A 12,704-nucleotide genomic window follows, 5' to 3' on the forward strand; every position below is an offset into this window, starting at 1 on the left:
CAAAAAACAAACATGCGATTTTATCAAAATTATCACATGCAAAATTGTTACAAAAAACCAACATGCGATTTCATCAAAATTATCACATGCGATTTCATCCATGCTATTTTATAACATGCGATTTCACTATATCGTACGTACTGTACGTTAAGGGATATTGTATTTTACACTTTACCCTTATATATATCCACATTTTGATATAAATTTTATTTTGAACAAAACCGTCACAACACGTGAGAATGACCTATATGTATAATATAATTATTTAATTACGTTGCTTTTGTCTGTTCTTAAATATATTTGTTTAGTTAACCAACTTTGAACCAAGGAACCAACTCTAGACCATCCAACTGTGCACCATCTTGCTTTGGGCTCATTCATCAAACACCAAAAGAGATGCCGATTTATAAAAACTTTATGGCATACACAAGTTCGAATTTTCTAAGCCATTCGAACAAGAAATAACAGCCCAATGTATAGACATAGGTGTGAGAGTAAACCCCAATTGAATAAGCTTGCCAAGCATCTCAGCCCTTCACTTGGCTTCTATGTGGGACACATTTTCGCTAGTTGTGAATCTCTCCTTTCGGATACTTACAAATTTTAAATTTTATATCTCACATTTACATACAACTATATGTGTTCAAATACAATGAACATCATTTTTCCACTGGTTTTCCAACAATCCCTCTTGTGACTGGAAACGGTTGAAAACACAAAAAAAATGTCCCCGTTGTGACGGCTTACTCATTCATCATATATAGATAGGTGTTACATTTGAACATTTTCTTATATACAAAGGGGTTGTTTGTTTACCTCTTAATGATGCTCTTAATGGTTACCTCTTACTGGTTCAGCACTTAATGGTTCAGACTATATGTTTCGTGAGTAGATGTCTGAAAGATTCAGACATTTGTCTCTAAATGGTTAACTATTATACATAGTCTGAATGGTTAAGACCTCTAATCTGAATTGATTAGACATTTGCCTCTGAAGGGTTAAGCATATACTGACTCTTAATGGTTCAGACCTCTTACTAGTTCAGCACTTAATGGTTCAAACCTCTTACTGATTCAGCACTTAATCATTCAGAAGTTACCAAACAAGCCCCAAGTCTCTTAGAAGTTAGCTGTCAAGAGTGATGTCCTTGAATGGAACTTGCTAGTTGTGTAGATGAATGGGATGGAAACTACACTACAATAAGAATAACTTTCATCTACGGATAAAAGACTAGTTGAAGGTGGGTGATATGGTAATCTCTCAAAATCGAAGTGTCGGTCAACACACTTTAGCGACAATCATCAGCAAATGTTTTAGCTGCAGTGTTATTGATGGAATTTAAAAAACAAGAAATATATTATTTTTACTTGTGGCAGGGCCGGCTAACTAAGGGTGCAGGATGGGCATGCGAATAGGCCCAAATCAATAAAGAGCCTGAAAATTAATTTTAAATTATATATATATATATATATATATATATATATATATATATATATATATATATATATATATATATATATATAGGGGGCTGCTAGAATGAGAACCACCCCGAGTTGTAAAAACCACGAGAACCACACCATCCGGGTCGCCGTTTACCACGATTTTTTTTTTTACAACTAGATGTGTAAATTATAAACACATCCGTAAAAAAAAAAAATATTTAAACGCCCCCCCTCCCCCCCCCCCTAAGGGGGTAGTTTTTTACACCACAAGTTTGGTGTTTTTATTTTTTTTCTTTTTTCTTTTTTTTTTTCACCAAACTTGTGGTGTAAAAAACTACCCCCTCGGGGGGGGGGGGGGCGTTTAAATTTTTTTTTACGGATGTGTTTATAATTTACACATCTAGTTGTAAAAAAAAAAATCATGGTAAAAGGCGCCCCGGATGGTGTGGTTCTCGCGGTTCTTACAACTCGGGGTGGTTCTCATTCTAGCGGCTCCCTATATATATATATATATATATATATATATATATATATATATATATATATATACGTAAAGGTTCCTATAAAAAAATGTTTTTTTGTGAGAAAGGTAAGAAAGAATCTACACCATTAGATTATGATCTAATGATTGAGATCATAATGGCAAAATTGTAAATAATGTTTACTATTAAATATATTAATTTTCTAGATTAAGGGTATATAGGTAAATTTAACATTTTTGAATTAAGAAACTAACAATAATACACATGTAACTTCCCCCCCTCTTTTTTAAACGTCAATAACTTTTTATACGTAACTTTTAAAAAAAATTACACCATAATAACACGAGCGTTTTTTTATCTTTAATATGAGTACCATATTGCTATACTTATATAAAGAAAAAAATATGTTTCGATCAGATGTTTAGTCCATGAATGGTGTTATATACTTACTCAATGGTGTTATATACTTGCTGAATGATGTTATATACTTACTGAATGGTGTTCTATACTTGCTGAATGATGCTTATAGAGATCTTTTAAAAAAAATCAAGTTCCTATAATTAAGGTGGCGGTTATGAGAAGTTTTTAATTAATTGAATTAATGATAAAATTACTTGTTTACCCTTTTGAATTAATTTAGATTTAGGACACATGTCATCTCCACAATATTTCTCACATTTCTCACACTTTTAACCTTTTTTACAATAACCTTACCCATAACTACTATATAATTATTTGTACATAAATATTGTAAATTAAATAATTATAAAAGATAATTAAATTAATTGAAAATTTAGTTATAACAATACTAAGTATTTGTACATAAATGTTGTAAATTGAATGCATACGATATAATTTTGAATACATATAATTTTATACACTAAGTAAATAAAAGAGAGTTATATTTTTTAAAATTACGTGTATTGACCGAGTTGAATATAATGTAATCGATTAACATATATAGTCGTCAAGACATATATATTTTTTATTAAAATATACTTTTTGTTAGGTTATCATTTATGTATTTTATTATTACTTGTATTTTCATTTATATTTTTACATTAAAAAGATTATTTATGCTTATTTTATTATTACTGAAATAGTTATGATTTGCATATCAATGTTAATTCCAAAGTCCATATGTTAGTGTACCAACTTATTATTATTATTATTATTATTATTATTATTATTATTATTATTATTATTATTATTATTATAAATTTCAAATAATTCTTTAATAATCTTAGAAAACCTTTTAAACCAATTAAATTTATCCTCGTCCATTGAGTTTTCAAATTCCATAAATTTGGTTTATCAAAAGCTCACCTCTCAACGATTGCAATTGCCACATAACAATTATCACTTCCTAATTTAGTGCATATAGGATAAATAGATAGGAAAAACAAAAGAGTAAAAAATAAAAAGATAATTCAACTAACTTATAGATGACCTTAAATTAATTAATAGTCATAATATCTATTTATTTAGGTGGGAAAATACAATTGAAATCATCCATAGAGCGCCATGTGTCCATATATATATATATATATATTTAAAAAAATCTGAATGTTTTTATAAATAAGAGCCTACTTAAAACACCCAAAGTATTTTAAATAAGGGCCTGCTTAAAAGTTAATAAAAATTGCCCAATTTTAAAACCCAATTAACAAGCCCAAGTGTAATAAACAAAAATAAGGGTCTGCTTAATTTGTTTTATCTATTTCATAACAATTATCGTAGTAATATGAATTTTTAGTATTTATATTTGATTGAATGATTGATGAGTTTATATTGTATGAATATTTGCGAACAGGGCCCAAATTTTTTATCTCGAACAGGGCCAAATATTTTTTTTTATTTTCGGAGACGGCCCTGACTTGTGGAGCTAGAAACTAAAAAAATTACACTTTTAATGACGGATCACCGACTGATCTCAATTAATTTTTCAGTTTTTGTGTCAAGATTTGTCGCGTATCCATCGCTAAAAAACCAGCACAATTTTTGTTTATATCCGCGCATATTTTTTTTTGAAAAGTTAACTTCATTAAAAACGTAGACACACCTCAAAACGAGGCTGTCGAAACACAACTACATATTTACAAACTTACACCAATCCTCCCAATTAATGTTCCTATTCTTTGATCTACTTTTATACCATAAAAATCCCACCGATTTGATCTAAGCGATAATATTATCGATCTTCATAGGATTGTTGTTGAACCTGATGCCATTTCTTGCCCTCCATAAACTCCAACACCCTAGTCTAACCAACCCTTTCAAAACTTCTTTCTGCTGCTCCCTCAACCCGACATGCTCATGAACCTCGATAAGATCTTTGAACAAAATATAAAGAAATTTGGGATCCTGCACCAGTTACAAATATGCCCCCATAGAGTCGCAGCAACATAACAAGAGAAAAATAAATGTTCCACCGTCTCTTCCACTTGCCGCAGAACAAGCATGATGGATCCGTCACTTCAATATTTCTTTTTTATTTAAGCCTCCGTCGTCGCAATCCTGTTCAACTCGGATCTCCAAATAAAAACGTTACACTTTAAGGGAAGCCATCTGCACCAATCATGAACATGAACTACCGGATCAGACCTGTTTTTGTTTAAGAGTTTTTTTACGGCTGCCACGCTAAACTCTTCATCAGCTGACCCAATCCAGCTCCAATTGTCGCTATCTTCTTTCGGCTCAAAATTATATAACAAGCTGCATAAATCCAATAACTCATTAACCTCTAGACCTACTGATATGGATCTACTCCACTGCCACTCCAAAAACCGACCGTTATCTAGGTGCTTAATCCGATCAGCCACCCTACATTTCTTATCCAGCTCAAGTTTGAAATGTTCCGGAAATCTATCTTTCAGAGGCTCATTAATAATCCAAGGATCAAGCCAAAAAGCCGTATTCAAACCGTTACCTACCGAGCTTTTAAAAAATCTCCTTAACTGGATTCCGTCAACTTGAATTTTCGATAGCAAACCCGCTATGTTGCACCATACTCCTCCCATCGATTTTCTTGTCGGAATAAAATCACATCCCGATCTCGTCACATGAATAGCTTCTATTACCTTTGTCCAAAGTTTATTTTTGTCGGATAAAAACCTCCATCCACACTTAGCTAGAAGAGACGTGTTAATATTTTTTAGCTTACTGATCCCGATTCCTCCGCTCTCCTTAGGAAGCGTCACCATATCCCATGCAACCCAATGAAGTTTCTTAATCGAAGCATCATCACTCCAAAGAAAATTCCTTATTTTCGATTCGAGATCCTTAACGACTTGAACTGGAACCTTATATAAGGAAAAATAATAGTTGGGCAAACTTTCCAAAACCGATTTTATAAACGTAATCCTCCCACCAATAGATAATAAAGATGCCTTCCATTTCGCAAGTCTTGCATCAAATATGTCATATACCGGTTTCCAACTAGAAACACGATTCATGTTCGCACCAACTAATAAACAGAGGTATTTAAATGGAAACTGGCCGTATTACATCCAATGAGATTAGCCGTTTCACTAATCTCCGCCGAACCCACTCCAATAGCGAAGATGTTTGTTTTTGACATATTGATTTTGAGCCCCAAGCAAGCATGAAAAATACGAAGAATTCGAACCACATTCGAAATGTTTGATTTTGACCAATCGCCCAAAATAATTTGGACTGACACTAATAGACTAAATATGCACGGATAATAGTGATCGTTGCTAGAGTCCGCTTTCGGAATTCAAAATATTAAACCGTGTCACTAATATCCTAGACACATATGATGGATAAAATTATTTCAACACATTGAGATTCAATGAGAAGCCCACTTCATTTAATTATATAATATATAATAAAACACAAAATCCAAAACTCGCCTCATATCAAGCAATATAGTAAGGTTAAAGATTGCATAATTGCAAGATAAGATCTAGATATATTGGCAAATAATTTGGTCTCGTGTACACATTATTAAACACATAAGTACAACTTCGGATCTTTTCATTAATTATTGTTTGTAGGCAAAGAATTTGGTCTCGTGTACACATTCTTAAACACATAAGTACAACTTCGGATGTTTTCATTAATTATTTGTTTGTATTTTGTAATCGTCTAATCATAAATCATAACTCAAGCTTAAATGTAGAATAATAATGCAGAACTTTTATATGGTGTTTTCACACTTTATGCAAATTGTTTTAAATCTAGAATCACATTATAGTGTTGGACATGTTAACTTTATAACAACTTTTATAAACTACATCATTCTATACAAAAGATTATGCCAAAACATTTACCATTGTGAATTGTTTTTTATATGTTTTATATTTAATTTGTTCAGAGTAATAGTAGAATTAAATGTCATTACCTGTTATAGAGACGTATTGACTCTTGACTTCCTTTGGATTCAATAAGGTGTTCGATAAGGTTTTATACTTGTGCCTTGAAAAATACATATAGATAAACTACCATATTTCATAATTAAATTGTAATTGATTAATCACTTTTTTATTGAAAAAACGTAATTCTTATAATAGATCCATAATGTCTTCGATCAGACGGTAAATCAAACTATTTTGTTTCCATCCTACATCCCAATCATCTGAACGAACGAAAGAATGAATCGTCATTCATTTGTATATGAGTTAGTCTAGCTTGTATTCACGTAACAAACCAATTTCATTTGCTTGTTTGATTTATCGACTAGTGTTGCAAATTCTTGAAATCGTGAGGCATAAAAGAGTTCACCAACACCATACTACGTAAAAGGCCATAATTCTAAAGTACGTTTTATTCCCTAAAAGAGATTAAAGCCATGGCCTCTCATATACCCCAATACCATGTGTTATCGTTTTATAAATTGTTACTGGCACATCAAAAAATGACTACAACATTAATGCCACGTATGCACGAGCTCTCACTCACTTTGTTTTTTCACTTTTAGTGTGTAATGTCTTTGAAAGTTTTTACTACCCATCACACATTAAAAATATTATTTTAGTTAAATAAATTAAAGAAAAAGAAAAAAAAGTAGAGATGAAATCTGATTGGTTGAAAAGCTTCAGACTCACCAACATTCATCATCTCATGCTCGTTATGAAAACAACAAAGGTGGCCTTTCACGTCTCTCGAGCCGGGGTTTCAAGTCCCTTCATATGCCACCTCACCGGGGCATTATATATACCTCTAATTTACAACATACTTGTGCAATAGGTACTTGTAACTCTTGCTTTATTTGTTTTGTATGCATAAATAACCTGTACATTTGCTTATATTGGTTGTACACTAAACCTTCTTTTGGAAGTTTTATATTTCTAGAAGATAGAGAATCATAAGATAGAGATGCAGATTCGTTGAGAGAGAGAAACGGTGGAAGGACCATCGTTTACGGTGGTTTACCAGTCGCGCACGGAGGCGCTTTTCAACTACCACCTACATGAGCGACACACAAAGAATCATCGATGAGGAGTGCGTTCCAGTGAAGTATGACGAGTCTCCGGCAAAGATCCGGTAAGTCTTTTATCATGTTACAATTTCAGTTAGATCGGCTGGCTCTTGATGTGTCCTTTCAGACCTTTTCCGGTAATAAATAATTCCGGCATGAATCCGGTCAAGTTCCGACCAAGCTCCGGTGAACGGAAGTCGCAGCGACCACCGCCGGAACAAAACCACCACTGCCGTAGCAACCGCCGCCAGAACCACTTCGCCAACAAGGAAATGTAGACTGCACCGCTATTGTCGCCGTCCTCTTTACCTTAATTGTCATCGTCTCCATGGTAAACACACCCACACATATTGACTTGAATACTTCATATCATATGCTTACACAATCACAACACTATGTTGCTTGCTTGATACATTCTATTATTTGTTACTTATAAAGAAACATTTGCTCGGTTATGGAACTCTTAGGGTTTGTTTTAGTGATGCCAGTGTTTGTTTGTATTTGAAAATTCATCCCAGATATTTTGTGTTAAATTGATGCCTAATTGTTTCAATTTAGGGACAGAGTTCTTTGTATGTTATCTATATCTTTGGGAGGCAATGTGTAATGTTCAGTTTTAACAGTCATAATGGAGATTCCACGGCCAGAATTACCATAGCCAATTACAGAATCACAACAATTTTTTAATATTCTACCAAAAAAAATTGTGTGCAGTTAAAGATTTATCAAATGTTTAAATAAAAACCAAAGGGGATTTAGTTTAGATACTACTAAGAGACAGATGGGAATTTTAGGATTTAATGAAGAATGCTGCTACTAAATTCGCTTTGGTTAAATCCCTTAGTAGGTCTGTAGGAATTCACTATATAATTAATTTTAACACACAAATCAAAACTAATGGCGAACCAACGCCGGCTGTAATCAACGCCGGCTGAAACCGAAGCCAACTGTAATCAATGCCGGCTGAAACCAACGCCGGCTGAAACCGAACAGTCATCTCCCCAACGCCGACTGTAATCAACGCCGGCTGAAACCGAACAGTTATCTCCCCTTTGTTGCGTGTTTTTTTTATATTGTCTCTCCTGCAGTGTGATTTTTGTTAGGGTTTTGAAAATTTTGAAAGGACAATTTTGGAATTTTGTGAAATATAATTAAAGAAGGGGATATATGCAATTGTTTTTTTAGGTTGGGTAAATATGCAATTTAAAAGCTATAGAGGGGGATATTTGCAATTCTCCCTTTATATAATGATTATATTTGTCTACAGGTTGTTAACCTCCTAAAAAAGGAAGCTGTTTATGAGACCCTTCTCAATTACGGCCTTACGGGATATGCGACAAAATCCATCACTAGATCAATCAATTCTGCAGTGTTCACTCCCTTCAAGAAGTTTATATCGACATGTTTGATCAGGTATTGACATAAATGCATTTATAATGTTAGCTTTATAGGCTTGCCCTTTTCGGCATTGTGATTGTTGCAAACGTTTGCATTTATAAAGCGCAAAATGTAAAATTTCAGATTGATGAAACAATGAAAGATGCCCTTCAAGCTGATTGTACACGTTATGCACCAAGCATTGAAATTATTAGTGTCCGTGTCACAAAGCCTAGAATCCCTGAGAGGGTAAGGCGGAATTTTGAACAGATGGAAGAAGAACGCACCAAGGTAGATCAATTGTCTACCTTTCAATATACAAAATAAGGAAACCTGGTGAACTTTGACCAATACCATAATATATTTTTGTAATGATCATGATGTGTGTGTGTATAGGTGTTGGTAGCAGTAAAAAGGCAGAGGGTTGCTGAGAAGGAAGCAGAAACACAAAAGAAGATAGCTATTACAAAAGCCGAGAAGAATGCTTATGTCAGCAAAATTGTAATGGAACAAAAGTTGATGGAAAAAGACAGTTTGAGAATGCAAAAAGAAATTGAGAATGCCATGTACATTGCTCGAGAAAAAAGCTTAGCTGATGCCAAATATTACCAGTGAGTTACTCTATTAATTTCTTGTACCAGTGTTTTAAGTTAGAATGATACTCCTTTTGAGTGTAGGACTATGAAAGAGGCTGAAGCAAATAAGTTGAAACTCACACCCCAATTTCTGGAGCTGAAATTTATCAAGGCGATTTCCTACATCACCAAAATGTTCTTTGGAAATAAGGTCATTTATCTCACTATCGTAAATAGCGAATACACCCATTGTGTTGTGCTATCACTTGAATATGATACACGTAACCAAACAACATGATGACAAAACGGGCGGGTCGGTAACACGTAAAACTCAACATTTATGTTTTCTTTTTTGTTTAAAACCACTAAAACTCTATTGTTACAGTTTTTATTCTATTGATTTTCACATAAAGCGATTTATGAGGTCGTGTTTATTAAAAATACACTTTGGTTGACTTTCGACCTAATTGACTATTTTGGTTTAACTTCCTTTTTTAAAATTGGACGCTAGAGGTTAAACATAACCTAGATGTACCCCAAGTGGGTTCAAATTGTCACTTTAACACGTATATGTAGGGTGAGGCTTGTAATATTCTCATGGTAATAGTATGAGGTTTTGCATTGTAATTTGTAAATGTGAACTCTGCAGATATCGAATATGTTGATGGATCAAAGGCTACTTGGGAACTTTTTGCGACATTTGAAAGGGAGAAATGTTAGTTACATAAGTTGCGCAAAGGATTGTGGCAAAAATGTATCAACTTAATGGAAATATAAATCTAGCCCCGCCGCATCGCGGCGGGTTACTTTTCTAGTTACTTTATAACACATAACCTAATAGAATTTAATGAACAGGGAAACCATGGATTAGATTAGGACATGTACATACTACTACCATAACTAACTAATTTAAAATTCAGGCTAGATGCGTGGCAATCGTAAGGGGAGTAAACATGCTTATTTTTATAAGCATGTTTAAGATTACAACTTATGTAACTTGCATAACCTATACAAGGGTAAACGTGCATAAAAATACACATGTTTAGTATTACTTAGTTTTAATTTTTAGTGTAAAATAATAAAATTTACACTATTTTATATGTTTTCATTCCAAAAATTAAACTAGCATTGAAGGTAAAAAAATATTAAAATTAGTAAAAAAATTTAAACAAAAACAAGTCAAAAAAATTAAAAAAAAGCAACCCAAAAGTTTGTTATCTAATATTTCATACAAAATTATATATATGTTTTTACAATTTGAGTGACCGGTTTCCTATCAACCTTTTCATGTACCCTCTAGTTGTGTCTTTAATTAATCCTGTTCATTTCGTTCAAATCCATCCATACGTGTATGTTCATCTCATTCAAATCTGAAGTGTGATTATACAACTTTTTAAACATCACGAGAAGTATCTAGGGTTAAAGATGCATCACCCTTCAACGTGATACTTGGTAGCTAAAAGCAGCATATCATGATTATATACCTGTTTAGAAAAATGTTTTTTGGAAATCAACTTTATGAAAAATTTATAGTAAATGACTAAGGTCACACACTATTATGGAAATGAGTATTATTAAGTCGAAATAATGAATTTCCACTTGAATATATTTTTCAAAATAACAAAATACAAAGTCTGGGCCATATTATTCATTAATAATACTAACATAACAAAATTCAAAGTCTGGGCCATATTATTCAATATAGCATGGCTAAAGGTTGCATAATTTCACGTTGTTAAGAGCAACTTGGAAGATATTTCGCCAAAAAACCTGAAGCACACGCTTGTACGCAATATTATTCTTAGAACATATAAGATCCTTTTCAGTAATTAAGTCTCATGATAAATAATGGGGTTACGGACTAACGGTCCATTAGCAAAGGCAGCGTCTTTAAAAGAAAGATCTTAAATTCAAGTCACACTGACAATAGATATTAAAAGAAATTTACCATACAAAAAAAAAAAACTTAATTGTCATGATATTTTAGGGGTTACCAGGAATCCACTCAGTTTAGAAAAAATAGAAACAATTAGTAGAAACATTGTATGATTTGGAAAAAAAATAGTAAGAATTAGTGAAAGTCTATAAAAAAAAACCCCCTGTAAAATTTTCCTGAATCCGCTATTGGTTCAACTCGTAACATTACTTATCAATGTTACTATATAAAGAAAGAATTTTGGCATTAAATCAAGTAGCTTCCTCCTCAATGTTTCATCTTCGATAGCTGATCCAAAACTTCTTACCTTTGACACCATCGCACTTAATTTTCTTGCAAAGATGTCAACCGAGTCTCCCGCTTTCATCTTTAATCCTTCAAACTCTCTCCTGAAAGTTTGAAGTCGTGTTTTCTTACCTGATCCACCACTAGATCCTTGTCTTTAGTGCATCCCAAATTTACTTGGCATTGGTGCAACTTAGAAGTTGTAGCACAAGGTCCTTGCGGTATGGCTTGAAACGGGAAACACGATGGCCATCTTGGACTTCCTTGGTTCCAGCGTAGTCCCATTTGCGGGGGTTCAATAGCTTCCCATATCCCGTTTGCATCCATAATGGTTCAGACCTTGACCGCCTACAGATGATAGTTTAATGACAACAAGGAACACCGATAACACATCGATCCTTCTTCTCTAGTAGGTACCGTTGTTGCCTTAGGTTGTGTTGTTTCCATCATCTGCTCGACAACTTTAATCCCTAGCTATTTGTAAGAAGCATGACATTGAAACGATCAACATGAATGACAATTACATTGACCGAATTAAAAAGTAGAAGACAAAGAACTAGCATCACATATCTCCATTATTATGAATTTGATTGTATCAACACGATGCTAGATATGCAAATCAAAGAGTGTGAGAATCGTTTTAATGAGGTAACATTCCGATTACTTACGTGTATGGGTACTCTAAGTTCATGTGATAATTTCTTTTGAATTTAACATTATAAAGAAACTAAGGTTGTTCGAACTATATCCATATATGATTTTGATTATAATAAAAAAAAGTTTGAACTCCTGATTATTTGAAAGCAGGTAAAAGAGTTGCCAATGTCTATTTACTATTATAAAATTGATAATGGAAACAAAGAAACACTTTTTAATTTTTTTAATTTTTATTGTTTTATCATATATCGTGGTTATCGTCAATTTACAGACACAAGTGTTGATAGATGTTTTTTTCATCGAAGTATGTAAATTTTATTTGTGTAACCGGATATTGGTATAAATATTGCCCCGTTTGATTGCAGTGAAGGGGCGGCCGATCCCCCGAACTTTTCGCCAAGTAGTGGAGATGTAGTTTTCATATAGAAATTTTTGGGTATATACGTTTTCGACCCCCTGTTTTTATAGAATTTTTTTGGTATATACGTTTTCGACCCTCGGTCGGAA

The 12,704-nt window shown here is 33.2% G+C and overlaps 1 protein-coding gene across 2 annotated transcripts; it reads left to right on the plus strand.

Moving 5' to 3' along the window:
- Window positions 1–7,217: 7,217 nt before the first annotated feature.
- On the plus strand, window positions 7,218–10,189 carry LOC110872844 (erlin-2). Of its 2 annotated transcripts, none has more exons than XM_022121723.2 (7): window positions 7,218–7,432; window positions 7,495–7,698; window positions 8,635–8,780; window positions 8,889–9,035; window positions 9,180–9,355; window positions 9,422–9,530; window positions 9,969–10,189. In XM_022121723.2, exons 3-7 carry the CDS (start codon window positions 8,769–8,771, stop codon window positions 10,083–10,085), a joined length of 561 nt encoding a protein of 186 aa, XP_021977415.1. In that variant the 5' UTR covers window positions 7,218–7,432; window positions 7,495–7,698; window positions 8,635–8,768; the 3' UTR covers window positions 10,086–10,189. The 2 variants fall into 2 exon arrangements, with proteins under 2 accessions (XP_021977415.1, XP_021977414.1); XM_022121722.2 differs by having other exon boundaries at window positions 7,219–7,432; window positions 9,141–9,355.
- The last annotated feature ends 2,515 nt before the right edge of the window (window positions 10,190–12,704 follow it).

The sequence above is a fragment of the Helianthus annuus genome, chromosome 8 (genome assembly GCF_002127325.2).
Source record: "Helianthus annuus cultivar XRQ/B chromosome 8, HanXRQr2.0-SUNRISE, whole genome shotgun sequence".
Taxonomy (NCBI): domain Eukaryota; kingdom Viridiplantae; phylum Streptophyta; class Magnoliopsida; order Asterales; family Asteraceae; genus Helianthus; species Helianthus annuus.